The sequence below is a fragment of the Ceratocystis lukuohia genome (assembly GCF_044167205.1).
Source record: "Ceratocystis lukuohia strain C4212 chromosome Unknown Supercontig7_pilon, whole genome shotgun sequence".
In the NCBI taxonomy this organism is placed as follows: Eukaryota; Fungi; Ascomycota; class Sordariomycetes; order Microascales; family Ceratocystidaceae; genus Ceratocystis; species Ceratocystis lukuohia.
Genome location: NW_027263526.1, coordinates 1,823,828 through 1,841,972, shown reverse-complemented (window position 1 = coordinate 1,841,972; position 18,145 = coordinate 1,823,828). Strand labels below are relative to the sequence as shown.

Below are 18,145 nucleotides of genomic sequence, written 5' to 3'. Positions count from 1 at the left end.
CACGCCACAGGCGGATGATAGCCCATTAAATTGCCAGCCTTTTGCATGGAATTTTGTGCGATTTGTGGGCCAAGGATCCATCTGCTATTGTATGCTTGGCCCTATGCAACTCTGTTTTGCAGCAACAATAGAGTGGGCAAGCGGTAACCCTAGAGAATATTTCTTTTTGGTAGAATGAAGGGGGCTGTCGAGAAGCTTGCAGGAGTCATTAGTCATCACAAACGAATTAATTTAAGGCATCCTTCCGCAATGTTTAAAATGCTCAGACCGTGTCGAAAATAGTAAGCAGTAAAAAAAGAGTCACCCTTTTCCACTAGGCACCTTCTGGTCATAAGTATGTGCACATATAGGAACACTGCTTTTATGTTCCTGGGCAAAGGGTACAATCAAGGAATTATGTATGCATTAGCTTATGCAACGCGGGACATAATATCAAAGTATAAAGGAAATACCTAGGGTTAAATGTTTACAGAAAGGAGGAAAAGAAACTTGTCTGGAAACAACTAACTATGTAATCCTACAGAAAACAAGCCTGACGATGGGCTAGGAGCTGTCACTAATAGCGTTGTAAACGGTCTAGTCTAGCAACCAGCTGGTACCGGCCTATACTCACAGACATTGAACTTGTGTCACAACAAGAACGACATAATGCATTAGTTGGCCAACTGACATGTGTTCCATCTATCCATCACGTTGCGTCGCGCAAGCAAGAGCCAGGGTTAGGTTGGACTAGTTGCTGTGCGTTGTACGTCCAAAATATGCACGCTGGGTTCGTCTAGCTATGGCAACGCGCTGGGGCCAAAGATTGCGAAAAAGGGGATTGAGTGGCTCATCGCGACGACGGACCACCACAACAGCCAACAGTAAGCATGACAACAAGCATAACAAGCCAGAGCTTGCTGGGACGTTTTGGAAAAGAATGCAAAGGGAAGGGGAATTCGAAGAAAAACATAAATTTAACTTTGCAAGGCTAGGCTTGCCTGTGAAAGAATGCAACAAAATGAGTCGCTCAGACAACATCTTGCTACGCCAAAGCTACGTGATTTGGACCATGGAGAACTGGTCTTAATGCTAATGCAGGGCTAGTCGACTAAATGTTTCTGTCCCTGATGATCAAACAAGTATCGAAGAAGCCCACTACGGGGTCAAGCTTAGGCACAATGTAAGGAGTTGCGTTGCTCTCTAACATATAAATCTTTGCAAATGAATGGTGGGGAAATCCTCTCCATCGTGAAATCGCGCTTTAGTACTGAATACTTGTGTACAACTGTAAGACACACTAGTAGGTCAAGTATCGGATACCTCAGATTCTCGATTTGTATGGCTGGAATTTTTTGCTTTGTAGTAGCCTTGCCGTAGCTTCTGTTATTGTATTGGGCCAGCCCCTGGCCCAAATTCTTAACTAGCCTTGCGAGCGACTCCCCACCAAAAAAAAGATTCTACTGTTAATTTTTTTCTTCTCAATTTTTGTTTTTATTTCATCAGGGCTAGAAAGACGCCGCCAGAAGAATCATCACGACTTCCTTGAAATTCATCAATTTCGGATTCATTTACTGCCCTCTCCTATCTGTCCTATTCCTGGGTTCTTCGTTCGTCTATTTCTCGACGCCGCAGACTCATTGGAACTGAACTCCCTGCTCGACTGACATTCAACCCTTGCGTGAGAGCATCCGTGCATTTTCGCATCCATCCCTCTCCTCTCTCTATTTTTCTTTGCTCTTATATTGTCTTTCTTCTTGCTCTTCCTCCTCTCTACTGTTCTCCTGTCCCTCCTTGTCTGGCATATCCCTAGCTGGAGTCGAGCGTTTTCAACTCTAAAAAATACGACGCGTGGGAACTTTCTTCTTTCTAAATTTTTTCTCTTGTTTTAATCGCCACCATTGTGTCCTGTCCTCTCGTTAATTTTCTTCTATTTCTTCCTCGTTTGTCGTCGTCATCATTGTTTATTCTTTTTTTTTCTTCCCACTCTTGATTGCCTGTCTTTCCTTCATAGTTTCTTCCTTGTTTCCATCGCCGCAGCTTGATTGCTGCCTTGTGACGCGATTTTCTTCTTCTTCTTTTTTTTTCTTTTTTTTCTTTTTAACCTGATATCACATTCTTACCCTCCTCTCGGCCTGCCGTCCTGATCGAATCGGTCTCCCATTATATCCCAAAAACCCAACCATGGATCTGAATACTACTCCTCGGGCGCGCCCGGCATTGAAGTTTGCAAACCGTGTTTACACCTCGACACCAAACTCATCATCAAAGCGTCTCTCGACCTTTCAGAGCTCCTCGCGCAAGGCTGCTAGGTTTGACGATTCCACTTTGAGCCACGGTGCTGGAAATATCTTTCGTGCTTCTACCCTCTCCGCCGCTGCTACCCCTTCATCATCTCGTTTCGAGCCAACGATTCCCAATAGCACTTTGAAAAAGTCGTTCAGCACCTCTGTTGTCTCGGCTACTCCCAAAACTCAGCGAGTTTATCGTGAGACCGTGGCGAAATTCACGCCCCGGGGAATGGCTGCTCACTCAGCCCCAAAGGAGTTGTTCGACATGCGCATTCCCTCTCCGCCCTTGGAGCTTAACGGGGAAGAGCTTACTAAGAGAGTGCCTCGCGACATGGAGCGCAAAGGCACTGTTTACGCTGATCAGTATTTGGGCCACGTCGTCCCTAGAGAATTCGATGATTTGCAGCGCCGCCAGTTCTTCTGCATTCTCGACCTTCGACGCCTGAAATACGCAGCGAACGAGGTTTTTGCTAAGAAGGACTGGAAGCTCAACATCATCAACTTCGCAAAGGAGTTCGAAAAGAGTCGCAGTCTAATCCTACTGAGATACGGCCTTTACGAATTTCAGAACGTCAAGCCTTCTGACGATGTTCTACGTCGCTGGAAAATATCGCACGGACTCCCTGTTGAGGATGAAGATGAACAAACTCCCGTTAAGTCCTCTGCGACTGGATCTAAACGCAAGGCTGAGGATGATATTGCCCCTGAGAAGTCAAATTCTACTACAACTGCCAACGGTAGCAAGCGCCGCATTTATGAAGATGATGAGGCTACGTCCAAGCGCAAAACTGATGCCTCCGAGGAGCAGCCCCGTAAGATGTTGAAGCCTTCGACATCAACACCATCAGCTACCCGTGCTCTTTTCGAGAAGATTGCTTCCAAGACTGCCACTACAGAGTCTACAGAAAAGGAGCCTGCGGCTGGTTCGTCGAGCCTTTTTGAATCGACTGTCTCCAAGCCGGCTAGCAACCCTTTTAGCAAGACTGTCACCAGTGACACTAAAAATGACAGCTCTTCTGTTACTGTGGATGATGACGGTGAGTTCGAACCTGGCAAGGGTGCTGAAGCCGAGAAAGTCTGCGAGACTCAGGTCGCCGAAAAGCCATTTATGGCCTCTAGTGCTTCCCAGAAGTTGAACAAGGGCTACGATCAAAATGGAGCCCCAACTAACAGTGCTCTAGCCCCTGCTGAAAAGCCTACTGTCAAGAAGACCTGGACCCCGGATACTCCTATCAAATTTGCTCCTGCTGCTGCCGCCGCCACATCGTCATCATCTAGCTTATTTGGGTCTTCGACTCCTGCTGCTGCAACACCCACTACAGCTTCTTTGTTTGGACAAAAGCCAGCTGCCACTGCTCCCATAGCAGCTTCATCTACTAGCCTCTTTGGTGCTAAGAAATCTGAGGAGAAGAAAGACGAAGAGCCAGAGAAGCCCAAGTCCATCGATGCACCTGTTGCGCCTCTCTTCGGTGCAAAGCCTGCTGAGACGACCCCCAAGTCCCTGTTTGGGTCAACCCCCGCTGCGGCTTCCACTACCTCAAGCCTCTTTGGTAGCAAGGTTGATACCCCTTCAACTACGGCAACGTCTTCGTTATTCGGTGCTGGCAGTTCCGTCCCTGATGTCAATCTATCAAAGCCCGAGACCACCGCTCCTGCCCCGGCTGCCTCAACCACGTCCCTGTTTGGTGGTGTGGCTGCTAAGCCAAGTTTGACTAGTTCCGCCACCACACCCAACCTGTTTGGAGGTGTTAGCAGTGCTAAGCCTGTTGAGTCATCGTCTGCGCTAGCAAAGGTTGAGACACCTAGCTTGCCTAGCAGCACATCTGTCCCATCTCTATTCGGCGCTGCAAAGTCTGACGGCCCAGGTTCATCTATACTTGACACCAAGACTAGCAAGCCTGTTGATACTCCTAAGCCCCTTTTTGGAAACACTGCAGCCGCCACTCCTGCTACCTCTGGAGGCGCACTCTTTGGTTCCACTGCGTCAGTTCCTGCTTCCACTAGCCTGTTTGGCAGCTCTAAGCCTTCCCTAGCCCCTCCTGCTACCTTTGACTTCTCTGGCGCGGCGAAGACCGCCTCGTCTGACTCCAAGCCGCTTTTCGGAGGCAACCCTATTGAAGGTAGTCCCATGAAGCAGGATTCGCCTGTTAAGCGCAGCCTTGGTGATGATAGTATGCAGCAGGATAGCCCTCCGGCCTCTAAAAAGCTGTTTGGTGCTGCTGCTCCTTCTACCGCATCTGCTTTCTCGTTCGGTGCTGCCCCAGCCACCACTACGCCTTCTGCAACGTTCAATTTTGGTGCATCTCAGAGTACCGGAACCAACTCACAGCCATCTACCGGTGGCTCTGGCCTGTTTGGTGGTAGTAGCGGCTTCAGTTTTGGCTCTGGCAGCAACGGTGGTGCCAGCACTAACTCTAGCTTTACCAACCCCTTTTCCCAGGCCTCGGCCACAACTAGTGCTGCAGCCCCTGCGGCGCCGACCTTCAACTTTGGCGCTGCATCGTCGACTTCCACACCGACAACTTCGTTCCAGTTTGGTGGAAGTAGCTCCCAGGACACGAATGAGAGCAGCGGTGGCAACATGTTTTCATTTAACGCTTCAAGCGCCAAGCCAAACTCGACCCGCGCTACAACGCCCTTGCCTCCTGGCAAGCGTCCAACCCTTGTCCCCAAGTCTTTGAGAGGCCGATCCAACTCGCCAGCGGTTTCCCAGGGAAACACCAGCTCTTTGCCAAACCCCTTTGCTAATGGCCCCGGTGCCAACACGGGTGCCAGCTTTAACTTTGGCGCAAATGATACCAACGGAAACAAGCCTACACCGCAATTCCAGTTTGGCAACAGTAAGATGTTCGGCGCTCAGTGACCCCTAGAGTCGCTAACCAAGTCGGATCCAGGTACGCCTGCAAATGATGCTAGTAAAGAGGTGGATTCCAACGGCGGAACCACCCCATCGGCTACAGCCACAACCACAACAAAGTTGACCGGTACTGCTGAAGTCCCTGCTGTTACGACCACGACCGCCACCACCGAGACCACTTCCGCCTCTGCTACGGCAGCTCCCACTGAAACGAAGACGACCCAACCTAAATCCCTCTTTGGCTCTGTCGGTACCGCAGCTACTTCTGCTTTTTCGCCGGCGACTGCCATCTCGACACCTGAAACTGCTACACCTTTGGCCAGTACTCCTGCTGCTGGAACTGACGATGCAGAGGCGCCCCAAGAGCAGATAAACCTTACTGAGGGTGGTCCCGGCGAGGAAGAAGAAGAAGTTGTTTACGAAGTTCGTGCAAAGATGTTGCTGTTTGTTAAGGATGAAGATGCTAAAAGTCCTTGGTCGACACAGGGTGTTGGCCCACTGCGTGTTTTGAAGCACAAAGTCAAGGGGACTGTACGAATGCTTCTTCGTCGTGAGCCATCTGGACACGTTGCTTTCAACCGTGCTCTGCTCAGTGGCAGCAAATATGAGGCTACCGGCAAAACTGTCAAGTTGATCACTACTTCGGCGACGGGCTCGGGATTCGAGACTTGGATTGCCACTGTCAAGACTCCTGAAGCGGCCAAGGCGTTGGCGGAAGCGCTTGAAACACACAAGGTTGCTGCAGCCAAGAAGGATTAAATTTATGGACTGTGTGTGCTGGTATATTGTCGAAAAGATGTTGACTGGAGAAAAAAATGCTAGTGTTGTTGCAGTTGTCGATCACCGATTGTGCTGTTGATTTGTGGTGTTCTTTGTACTTTTCTTTTCCCTTTTGATTTTTTGCCTTCCCCCACCCCCCTTTATTCCTATGCCCGGAGCTTGTTGTGTTATTTCCCGGATCTTCTCCTCTGCTTTGCTTTCCATTCCCCTATTCGTATGTTTCCTTGGCCCATATTCTTATTTCCCTTTCCTCTGTCGTCTTCCTTATCTCTTTGCTTCGTACCCCATGCCGTTGTTTTTTCCCTCCACCTGTGCCTATACTGTTGATTAACCTGCGTGCTTTTGGTCGTTCTCGCTTCATTCTATCTACACATTTTCTTTTCCCCCTGTCTTGCTACACCATTCCACTTGTCGCCTTGTTTCCATATGTCACTACACTTGTCCTTCACCGCATTCTGCCCTTTGTTTTATCTTGCGATGTAATTTCACGGTTGCCTTTGCCTCTTTCTCAACAGCCCTTTCGTCTCGCGTGCTTTTTTTTATTCCCATGGCCTTCGTATTTTATAGGCGTTTTTTGCCATTGCCTCATGTTGTCTCTTATGCCTCTCCGTATTTGTCTGTCTCTTGGCAGCCCTTGTTTTGTTCATCGGTCTGCTATGTACTGTGATGTCACATTAGTCGAAAATGAAAATGCTCTTTTTTCTTGCTGGAAATGATTTTCTGAAGTTTAGATGGTGATCTAGCTCCTGCCGGGCCACTGACGTAATAAAATCACCGTGCCGACAGCGCTTATTTACACTGTGTACAGCGCACACTACTATATGTAAATACAGTGCATAATAAATACAACACTGTCTCACTGTATCCCCGCCTCTTCAAGACTTTCTTACTTGTCTGGTTGGTTCTACTTCCTACCGCATCTTAAAAAATTCGAACCTAATTGGGAAGAAGACACGAAGGAAGGAGCTCTCCAATATTTTTTATCTTCCGTTCTCCCAGCTCTGTTTCAATTGACTACACTGTAGCTCCTACAGCCGTGATCTATTACGTTGCTTTTTGCTGCTATTGCCGCGATGGGCCAGGGTCAGTCCACGGGTGTGCCGCGCGAGCAGCGGTCAGATGAAGAGATTATACACGTGTTGGTGAGTTGCTGTCGTGCGAGATTTGATAAATCTCTTCAGCCATACTGAGGTTTGCTTGTTACTACAGGCCCGCCGATTCGCCGACAAATGCTTCACTCAGCTGGAGATATATGCCCTCAAAGATGTCTTTCGCCAGTTAGCCGACACTGAGTCCTCAGTACGCTATGTCTCGGAAGACACGGTCGCGCGCTTCCTTGAAATCCCCGATGCTCTCGGCGCCTCTGCCGTGCTCTTCCAGATGATCTCTTTTCTAGGCGCGTTCCCGTTCCTGCATGATGCGCCGGCGGTGATCGGCCTTAACCAGTTGGTTATTGTGCTGGTATTAGCGACCGACCGGTACAAGAAGGTCCTGGCCCGCGGGGCACACGATCGGAATAAATTGATTTACAAGAGCCTAGCCGTCTACGACCGTCTTTTGGCCAAGAAGGAAGGAGATAAGAAGAGTATGGGCAAGTACAATGTCGTAGAAGCTGGTGTAGACAGACAGAGCCATGCTCCTGGGTTCGCTGTCGATCAACCCCAAAATGACGATGAAGAAGATGAAGAAGGCGAGGAAGATGACGAGCTTGTTCTTGCAGCTTTTGAGACCCTCAACATTGATGAAATAGTGCACAAAGGCGATGAAATGCAGAAAACCGCGACCGAAACCGGGATGATACCAGCCGACAACTTCCGCCATTTTATTATGCTCCTCTTACTTGTTGCCCCATTAGGCCCACAGGAGAGCCTCTCTCAGTATGTCGCACAGCTTCCTGAAGATGGCCTACAGAGCCTGCGAACGGTTGCAGATAGCATCCTGGCGTCGTTTCTAAATGTCGAAACGTCGCCTGGCGTTAAGGCAAGCCAGTGGAATCGCGTGATCCCCGTGTGCTTCCCAAACATTTTTACGGGCCTGCATGCACTGTTCGAGCACTTCTTGTTTTCCAAGGATATGGACATGTCGAAGCCCCGGCGTTCGGATACGGGATCATCGCGCCTCAGCCAGCCGGCAGGAGACCTGAAGCCGTCCGTTGTTGTTGCTAGCAATGGTGCTGTTGTTGGCACTGAAACTTTCCAGCCGTTACTTGCGGTGCCCGGAGAGATCATGGTCTCTAGCATCGTCTCACAGCTCTCCTTCTTCCTTCCTGGCTCGTCCCTGTTTCGGCGCTTGCGCCCACTGTACGCAGGTAGCAACGATGGCTTTTCTCTAGGTAGCTTCCAGACAAAAGTGTTTAACTGGCGGGCCCCAACTATCCTGCTGGTAACGGGCACGCGGCTTACAGAGACAGCCCAGTCGGTGCAAGAAGCTAACTTTGCTGCCTCTATTTCATCTCGCAAGTTTAGGCCAGGGAGCAAGGGTGACCGGTTGACTTTTGGTGTATACATTAGCACCCCGTGGCGTCATACACACAAAGAGTGTTTCGGCGAGAGCGATACCGTTCTGTTTCAGTTAGAGCCCGTCCACGACGTTTTCCCGGCCTCCAAGGTCAACTCCGACTACGTCACCTTCACCAAGGCGCCTGGGACCTCACAGGCATTAGCCTTTGGAAGTCCACATCCCAAGCCGTCGCAGTCGAGCCAATGGCGCAATGGCCAGTTGAATACTTTGGGTGCTGTGTCTCTGCGGCTTGACGCATCGCTGGAATTTGGGGTGTTCCACCATGACTACACCAGCAAAGGCGGGGCCTTTCAAAATAGCGTCTTCCGCCGCTTCGATTTTCAAGACCGGTTTGAGGTCGAGAGCCTCGAGGTTTGGGGCTGTGGGGGTGACGAAGAGGCCAAGGCCCAGGCAGAGCGTTGGGCATGGGAAGAGAGAGAGGCTGAGGCGAGACGACGGGTCAACCTTGGCACGGGTGATATTGAAGCAGATCGTGCGTTGTTAGAGATGGCGGGCTTGGTGGGGGCTAATAGAAGTGGTGGCTCGATGATATGAGGATGGGACTGCTAATAGGGGCAGAGATGGAGATGCATACCGCTTGATTGATGCGACTTGGATGTACAGCACAGCGCAGGTGACAGAAGAACTACGGTCTAAAGATATGCATACAAATGAATAAATGAATTAGAAAAAAGCATTCTGTAAACGGTCCTGACCAGTACAGATAATCTAAAAATACACTTGGATACAAGCTGCTAGGCTAGGCTGGCCTCTTATGATTTCATCCAACTTTGAGCCGATAGATAGGCTAGACACCGCTACTACTTAGACTCCTGGCTCTTTTTCTTCTCTTCCTCCTTTGCTTTGCGTTGCTGGGCTACCAGAAAGCCCAGCTGCTTAAACGGCGTCGCATCTTCGCTATCCTCATCAGCCGCAGCCACAGTTGCTTTTGACTCCTTTTCTCTGGCCTCACGATCGGTCTTAGCTTTGCTCAACGCCTGGAACACGCTTTTCTCTCCGCCAGTACTGGAGCCAGACTCGTCAGCCAGTAGCCGCTCCTGTCTCTTGCGCCGACGGGCCTCGAGAGCGGCGCGCATCTCCTTGTCTTCAGCATCTCGGGCCTCTAGCTCGCGGAGCCAGCGTGCGCGTTTCTCTTCGGCATTCTGCTGCTCCTCGAGACGGCGAAGCTCGGCTGTACGTTCGCGGTCACGACTGTAGTAGATGGAGCCAGCGATCATAGCTAGCACGGTGAAGCCTTGTGCACCCACACGATAGCGGAACATGCGGTTCGCACCCTTGGAGTCGCCCCGGCGGAGGGCGCGATAGGCGCCAGTGAAAGCGAAGACAGTAGCAAAGCAGCCTTCGCCCATACGTGGTTAGTAGATGGATAGGATACGGGGAGGAGAAGTGCCAAGGCAAGACCTTACCGAGAGGGATCAATGGCTCTTCACGCAGCTTGCGCCAGACTTTCTGCATGGGGCGCTCATTGTAGAGCTCGCTAGTTGGAGGAGGAAAGAGCTGTTAGTGAGGGGATGAGAGGAAAAGTACCTAGGAAGAAATGACGTACTCATGCTCAAACGATGATGGCAGTTGGTTGCTAGACATATTCGGGTATGGTGGGCGTGGGCAAGAGATATAGCCAAGAAGAAGGGACAAAGGACTAATTCACTCGGGCACAAGAAAAGAGGGAAATGGAACACAGAAACACAGCAAGCAGTTGAACGGAATGACAAAAGGTGCTATTGGATCAATTTATAGCCTCGGGCTTAAGGCAAACCATGAATGAGTTGACCCAACTTCGGCGAACACTTGGAGTGAGGCTTACCCGCACTCAGAGTTTGAAGCTTGTCTGTCTGTCTGGTCTTCTCATTGGCTGTTTCACCAGAAGCGGCTTCAGTGCTGTTTTTTAGTGGATTGAGCATGTTTTAGGCCTCTATAGCAGGAGCCCTTTTGTAGCGGGCGCGCTGTGCCGCTATACCAGGGCTGATTAGCAGGGGCCTTTATAGTGTGCGTTGAGCAGATTAGAGGCACTAAATCTGCTGTAACGGATCTACACATGTACACAAGCAGCATCGACGTCATGGCCCTTGTGTGTTAGGGACTGAGGGCTTTTGATCGGGGTTTTGCTGCTTTACTTGGAGCCTCACTTGTCTTTAGGCTGATGGAGAACGTCGGTGCTGTGGCGAACTATGACCGCTCGTATGTTTACTGCTAGCCTCGGGATCATCTTCACGAGATAGCTATCTCGGTTCTAGTTCTGGGAGCAAGGCAATACTACGCAGCATATACTCAGGTACCAAACAGTATGTAGTGTTGAGTCCCGTGATATGAGACAGCTGGCAACACCCTTTGACGGCTGGCAAAACCATACTAGGTATGTTTCTCACTTGGGCTTCGTTTTATCCCTCTCAGTTTATTGTATCGCGTAGCCTAAGCCTGTCCCATGCATCCAAGCCCATAGAAAATCATTCACGCTAGCTTCACCACACACAATGGCGTCCACATCATGGCACAGCGGCGAGAAGCGCCAATGTTTATCATGTCCAAAAAATTGTTTATACCTTATCTTATCAGCAGTACCCCACCACTTGATAAGATAACATGGCTAATATTAGCCAAACATTGATCTCTGGAAACTAGGAACCCAGATAGCAGGCCATCTATATTGAAAATTTAATCCGATAATTCGGCATTTATCAACTCTATTTTCCAGAAGTAGTATCACATTGTGCCATGTGCTGCACTGAGTCACTGGCCGGTCAACTAGCCATGAGTGCAAAACATATACCAACACACAAAAACATCATGGCTCGCTGCACCCGCCCGCCTTCATGAGTCAACCCACCACTATTACTAGCTTCATGCAACTTGAGCCCTGTCCAGTACCCCTCGCCCTTTGTTCTGCACGCTATTACTCAAATGTGGATAGCTTTTCCCCCATAGGCTAAGCGCTATAGTGCCATATATAGCTATCTATAGCCATTATAGCGCCGAGTCTGCATTAGTCGAGGGTAGACCCAACAAGTCGATAGCCTAGAAATTTCCTAGTCTTCATTGTCGGACTTCTTATGGCGCCACTATAATTCGTGATTTTCACATTGGTTTTCTAGCTTTAATCTCAGTACCCTTTTTAATTTGCTTCAACCATTTCCCCCTACATAACTACACGAATCATTGACCCTCTCCTATAATGGCTGACACCGATGCTGCTGTGGCTACTGATGCCGCTCCCATGGATGACGCTCCCAAGGATGCCGACACCGCCCCCATGGCCACTGAGAAGCCGAATGGACAGTCCACCGATCAAACCACCGAGCAGCCCGCTGAAGAGACCAAGTCCCGGCCTCGCACTCCAGCCGCCCCCCCAGGCCTCACAGAATACAGTGTCAACCCTACCACACCCATCCATGAGAAGCGCGAGCGCCTGAAGAAAGTCGTGCCGCCGGAATATCTGGGTGAAGACGGCTACCCTGACGTACGTCTATCCAACCAGCAACATTATTTTCGCAGTCTTGTTAACTCTTGCTTTTGCTTTCCCTTGCTCTAGTACATCCGCCTTATCGCAAACGCTACCTCTCGAGTCTACGAAGCCTGCAAGGTCACCCCCCTCATACCCGCAGTCAACCTTGGCAGCCGTCTCGAGTGCAATGTGCTCCTGAAGCGCGAAGACCAGCAGCCTGTGTTTAGCTTCAAGCTACGCGGAGCCTACAACAAAATGGCCCACCTGGACCCCAAGAAGAGCTGGAAGGGTGTCGTGTGCTGCAGTGCCGGCAACCATGCCCAGGGGGTTGCCTACTCGGCGCGCAAGCTTAAGATTCCTGCTACTATCGTCATGCCTGAGGCCACCCCCAGCATAAAGCACCTGGCTGTGGCCCGTATGGGCGGCCATGTTGTACTGCACGGCGCTGATTTCGATGCTGCCAAGGAAGAATGTGCACGCCGTGAGGTGCAAAACGGTCTCATCAACATCCCACCCTTTGATGACCCCTACGTCATTGCCGGCCAGGGCACTATTGGCATGGAGCTCTTTGGCCAGATCAATATGCAAAAAGTCGAAGCCATCTTTTGCTGTGCCGGTGGTGGTGGCCTGATTGCCGGCGTCGGCTCCTACCTCAAGCGCATGGCACCCAATGTCAAAATCATTGCTGTGGAGACCTACGATGCTGATGCCATGTACCAGTCATTGAAGCAGGGCAAACGTGTCTTGCTCAAAGATGTGGGGCTTTTTGCTGATGGCGCTGCCGTCAAGATTGTTGGTGAGGAGACCTTTCGCATCTGCCAGACCGTTGTCGATGACGTTATCCGCGTCACTACCGACGAAGCCTGCGCTGCTATCAAGGACATGTACGACGATACGCGCTCTGGCGTTGAACCTGCCGGTGCTCTATCCATTGCTGGATTGAAAAAGTATGTGGCTGCCAACCCCAGTAGCAACACTTCTCGCAACCTGATAGCTGTCACCTCGGGTGCCAACATGAACTTTGACCGCCTACGCTTCGTGGCTGAGCGTGCTACGCTTGGTGAGGGCAAGGAAGTCTTGCTGGCCGTAACCATTCCCGAGAAGCCCGGTGCATTCGCCACGCTCATTAAAACCATTATCCCGCATTCTGTAACCGAGTTTTCCTACCGCTATTCCACAGATGAGGCCGCTAATGTGCTCATTGGTATCTCATTGACTGCTCCAGCATCACAGCGTGAGTCAGAGCTCTCGACTCTGATCACACGCATTAAGGACGCTGGAACATCTGTCACCGATCTCTCGGGCGACGAGCTAGCCAAGAGCCATATCCGCTATCTGGTGGGTGGCCGTAGCAACGTGCCCGATGAGCGGTTATACATGTTCAACTTCCCCGAGCGGCCAAGAGCCCTGGAGAAGTTCTTAGCCACTCTGCGACCCAAGTTCAATATCTCGCTGTTCCAGTACAGAAACTACGGCGGTGATACTGCCAAGGTCCTCACTGGTATCTTGTGTCCCGACAGCGAGGTCAAGGAGCTCGAGGAGTTCCTGTGCGATATTGGCTACCCCTGGAAGGACTGCACAAATTCACCCATCTTCAAGACATTTTTGCGTTCCTAGATGAATAGGCAGCGGTTAAGCGACTGAGTTATCTGGCATACAACCAAGATGGGTAGGAGATATGATTTTGTGTTGAGGGCGTGCTTGGTAAGGTGCGCAGAGGAGGGGAATGGGGGAGGAGAGTGTAGCTTAACCTACCGAAAAGTGCATTACAGTTCATCACGTCTCAAAAAAGAGCAGCCTCTTTTTTTTTAAGTTTTTATAAAGGATATGGCGAGATACAAAATGTTGGTAATAGATTTTGTTCTCCGTAAAGCATCGCTATGGCTATTATCCAGGTAGCATCCTGGAGCTACATCTATGTCATAAGCAGAAGAATAGAAAGGGAAAGCTTACAGTTATATACATCCGTTATCGATTCTGTGACCCTCTAGACTCCCTAACGGAAAGAATGTTTCCGTTAGGGGGGGGGGGGGGGGCAATTTTACAAGACACATGAACCGCTTGGTTTATGTAGTAGTAAATCAAAGGCATGATAAGGCGACGCGGAAATCGAAGCATCGCCAAGATGATCGGCTCGCCGTCCCAAATCATGGGCCAAGTTAGCATCCCAGCTGCCCATACAGTGCACCGCAAACTATCCGATAGGAATAACATATTAGTTAGTATTATAGAAGCTGGGATTGTACCTGGGCCGGTCTGGAATTATACTTGGCTATAGCATTCTGGCGAGATATATACAATTGCATTACAGGTATCAAACGAGAATTTAGTTCTAAAGACTGAAGCACTATATGCACGCTATCAGACATCCGAATAAGAGTATTCAAACTAGACGCTTGCTGAGTTACAGCTATACTTGCCACGCATCAAGAGTCATTAGCATGCTTTAAGGCCTATTGAGATTGAGACTTGCTTGTCTTCGATTGCGTACGCAAGGCAAGCAAGCATAAGGCGCTACTCTTCTTGATGGTTGTTGGTGACCCTTCAGAATTCATTATATAAGGACCGTATGTGGCTGGGATTTCTATGATGAGGCTTTACCAAAGGCTCCCTCTAATTAAGACTTGCCTCACTACACACAGACGTATTCTCAATCCCATCGTCTCCCTTATATCCATACGCTCGCAATATCAACTACGAGGGTGTGTGTACAGGACAATCCCCTCAACAGTTGTTTGAAGGCTCGAGGACCTTCTCCTACCGCAAGGCATGTGGCGCGCAGGAAGTACATTTACATGATGCATAGATTCATAGTACGCCGGGCATAGATCTGATTAAGTTTACTTCTGCAAGCAATGCCCAATACACAGCATGATCGGGTCTCCCAGTTAGCAATCAAAAAGCTGGCTGAGTGGCTGGTGGAATGAACCATGTAAGCAGGCGTGCTAACAGCAGACGGCCAAAAGTTGTATAATGACAACAAGACAGACTTTAGGGGATATCCCAAAGAAAATTTTACTTTTAATGAGTCGATGAATCGGAAAACAGCCCATTTCAACGCTCAAATAGCCCATAAAGTAGCAATGCAGTGTTCCTAAGCACACAGTAGCAAGCCTTTGTTATAGTAATGGTTGGTTCGTCATTGATCCCACATGTACCGCTTAGTCATCCATAGACCCACATATTTTTCCCTCAGCCTTTTACAGTCAATTCCATTATACAAAATCCCACCCGCACAAAGCCGACCGCCGCCGCCACAACTGACCTTCTAGCGCTGCGCCGTGCCTGGCAACTTTTGGTTTTGGTTGTCCTTCCTTTTCTGCTGCTCAGAAAAAAAACGTATCCTGCGAGCAGTGCTCAATTCCTTTTCTCTCCTCCTGCCAGGCTCTGTCGCCTCATAAGCTCGACAACTCATCCTTGGGTCGCCTCCATCGCCAACCATGGCTGCTTCCCTCCTCTGCTCGTTTCGCGCGCTCTCGCTGCGTCTGCCTCGCGCCGCAGCTTCGATTGCCTCGCCTGCGGCTGTCTCCGCGCTGTCTCAGTCACGTGCCATATCAACCGCAGCTCTGTCGGCATCTGCAAGCACAGCAACGCTGAGAGCAAATGCAACAAAGAGCGTCACAGCAGTTGTGCAGCAGACACGGGGGATGAAGGTGCACAGTTCCGTGAAGAAGCGGTGCGAACACTGCAAGGTGAGACGACATGGACATCCTCCCCTGGAAGTTGAGGGCAGGATGCCAATGGGATAATAGAATGGATGGCTAATTGTTGTTGGTGCTATATAGATTGTGCGTCGTAAGGCTGGCAAGAGACACAATGGTTACCTCTATGTAATCTGCAAAGCCAATCCGCGTCACAAGCAGCGCCAAGGCTAGATCATAGCCGCTGTCGCCGCCAACGTGGTAAAACGAACGAATGGCCAACGACCCCTCCTGGTGTCTTTCTTGAGCCAACCGTCCAGGCCAACGGGACTACACGCTCGCTATGCACGATGCAACATTAAACTACGCTAAACCACACGCGGACACCCTCATATTCTTGTTTCCAATATTGAGTCAGGGCTGTAGGACAGAATGAAACTCATGTACAGGCGCTCAACTTGATGCACTTCGACGAGAGAGTATGGTTATGGATATGGATTGTACGATATAGAACGAAATTCCAACCACGGGGGCCTTGGATGGACAAGAGCTGGTAGGCCTGTTTTGATATCTTGTATAATATTACGTACACAGCCTCGTAGCTTTCCTTGTTTTCCTGTATACATACGCCGTGGTAACTTGGTCACATCAAGTTATGAAACTTAAACTGCATATATTTCCAAGTGATGACGCTTGAAGAGGGCCAGGCAATATCCACAGTTTATCGTCAACAGCAACGGTCCGCAACATCCATATTTATTGTCCTACCGAGCGCTGTATGCCCTCCCATTCAGTTTTCCCAGTCGATATAAGATAACGGATGTGACCCTTGAGTCGGGTGAGGTGAAATGGTTAAAAGTCTAGTAGCTAGGATGGAATATGTTGCGGTAGAGAAGACTCACTAGATCAGTCGTGTACTTGTTGCGCTCAAATTCATGACGGGCAAAGGCCAACGACTCTTTCCGTGATGTGGTGTCCAAACGTGACCGATTGATACCACGCACAATACTGCGGTACAGTGCTAGCACACGGCAGCGCTGGACAAACTTGTCGAGCAGAGAAAGGGTAGAAGCTAGGGTTAGCTCTAATGCCGGAGCCTAATACGAGAATGGGTGGAAATGTAATGGACATACATGTTCCAAGTCCAGGGCGTCCTGTTTTAAACGAGACTTCCTTGGGGCAGATTTGTTTGACCCCGACTTATTATGCATCATGAGCATGATGCTGTCTGGACTTTTGTTGTCTTTTGCATGGCAGGCCCATGACGAGAACGCAGCAATAGGAGATAATGCAGGGCGGTTGTGGAGAGAAATAGGAGTCGTATCACGAAAAAGCCGTCGGGTACAGGCCTGGACGCTGGCTCGCATGTCTGCGGCACTCAACGTCTTCATATTCACGAACGCTGCACTAAATCCTCGTAAAATTCAGGCCCTAACAGCAATACCCGGCCTGGATGTTGTCGAACCAAGGCTAGGGTGGGCTGAAGTGGTTGGCGAGATTTCCGCTAATAACCAGCAGCGGATAAGCAAGCAACAAGCCTGAGATTTGGTTGGCTGACTCAGCCCGGCGAAACAAAGGCGCCCACGCTGAAAAACACTGGCTTTCGCTTATAGTATGTCTCTGTCGGTATTGCCTGAGGAAAGGATGGGGAAAACAGGGCTTTGTGTTTTATGGGCAAATATTGATTGTGCGCTATGGCAGCCAAACAATATCAGGCCACGGCTGATCATTGAGCAAAAGCCAGAACCAAAGACGATGGACAGGCTTGTGCCCTGGAAGGTGGCTAAGAAAGAAGAATTAACCGAGAATAATAGAAGGTGTCGGTGCCAAAGAGAAAGGGGCAGTCATAAAGATTAGATGAGTTTTGCTCATTCGGACTTTGCCCTAGACTTTGCCCTGAACTGAACCCTCTCCCCTAGATAGTGGCTTGGTTTCTTCTTTCTCATTGGACTTGAAAAGACTTGCAAAGGGAGAGGGATGAGGGGTCCTTGTTGCTAGGCAAGAACGAAGGCCAATAAACAACGAGGAGAGGTTCTAGAAGGTAAAATCCGCGAGTCCGAGGAGCCATACGTTGTGAGAAGCACTAGACACCAGTAGCAAGGTTTATAGGGCGAGTTTCAGAGCCGGACAGCGCGATGGAATTATCGAGTATGAGGCCAGGTGCTTGGCCGAAGGGGGTGGAAAGTAAACAAAGACAGTCCAAAAAAGAAGCGATGGGCTTGGTTTGCCTTTGCGCTGCTGAAAGGCTGGGCTTGGTTTTAGCTTGTTTATATTTTTGCCATCTGCCGCCGTTGCTCGAGGTCTTGAAAGACTTGCTCTTTAATTTTTCCTTGACCACTCATTATTACTCCCACCGATTTTCCTCTACACAATAGAATTTCAATCGGTCTTGGTCATTTTGGCAATTGCCTCTTCTTCCACGCACAAAACCTGAAAATCGTCCTTTTGAAATTCCTGCTGAGTCATCAGACATCTATCACGACTTTTATTTCTCTTTTATTATTCATTTTCCTTGTAAGCCTCTAGCACGTCGCCCTCTCCAAGCCGTCATTAGTAGGCTACAGTGAGGCAGTCCTCTCTGCTATCTGAGGCAAGCATTGCCGCCCGTTAGTATTGCTATCTTGCTTTGATTTCTCCT

The 18,145-nt window shown here is 49.7% G+C and overlaps 5 protein-coding genes across 5 annotated transcripts; 4 read left to right on the top strand and 1 right to left on the bottom strand.

The window, feature by feature from the left end:
• Positions 1-2,163: 2,163 nt before the first annotated feature.
• Positions 2,164-5,886, top strand: HOO65_070388 (RanBP1 domain-containing protein; the record flags this gene model as incomplete). Its single annotated transcript, XM_071004822.1, has 2 exons — positions 2,164-5,110; positions 5,165-5,886. 2 exons carry the CDS (start codon positions 2,164-2,166, stop codon positions 5,884-5,886), a joined length of 3,669 nt encoding a protein of 1,222 aa, XP_070857106.1.
• A 1,094-nt stretch (positions 5,887-6,980) lies between these two features.
• Positions 6,981-9,008, top strand: HOO65_070387 (Restriction of telomere capping protein 5; the record flags this gene model as incomplete). Its single annotated transcript, XM_071004946.1, has 3 exons — positions 6,981-7,049; positions 7,117-8,899; positions 8,980-9,008. The coding sequence occupies 3 exons, from the start codon at positions 6,981-6,983 to the stop codon at positions 9,006-9,008; spliced, it is 1,881 nt and encodes a 626-aa protein (XP_070857105.1).
• Positions 9,009-9,227: 219 nt separating this feature from the next.
• HOO65_070386 (mitochondrial hypoxia responsive domain-containing protein) lies at positions 9,228-9,882 on the bottom strand (the record flags this gene model as incomplete). The annotated part of the gene is made up of 2 exons (XM_071005175.1): positions 9,228-9,766; positions 9,834-9,882. The coding sequence occupies 2 exons, from the start codon at positions 9,880-9,882 to the stop codon at positions 9,228-9,230; spliced, it is 588 nt and encodes a 195-aa protein (XP_070857104.1).
• A 1,714-nt stretch (positions 9,883-11,596) lies between these two features.
• HOO65_070385 (threonine dehydratase) lies at positions 11,597-13,483 on the top strand (the record flags this gene model as incomplete). The annotated part of the gene is made up of 2 exons (XM_071004967.1): positions 11,597-11,881; positions 11,954-13,483. The coding sequence occupies 2 exons, from the start codon at positions 11,597-11,599 to the stop codon at positions 13,481-13,483; spliced, it is 1,815 nt and encodes a 604-aa protein (XP_070857103.1).
• Positions 13,484-15,306: 1,823 nt separating this feature from the next.
• Positions 15,307-15,615, top strand: HOO65_070384 (ribosomal protein L36; the record flags this gene model as incomplete). The annotated part of the gene is made up of 1 exon (XM_071001318.1): positions 15,307-15,615. The coding sequence occupies one exon, from the start codon at positions 15,307-15,309 to the stop codon at positions 15,613-15,615; it is 309 nt and encodes a 102-aa protein (XP_070857102.1).
• Between the last annotated feature and the right edge of the window lie 2,530 nt (positions 15,616-18,145).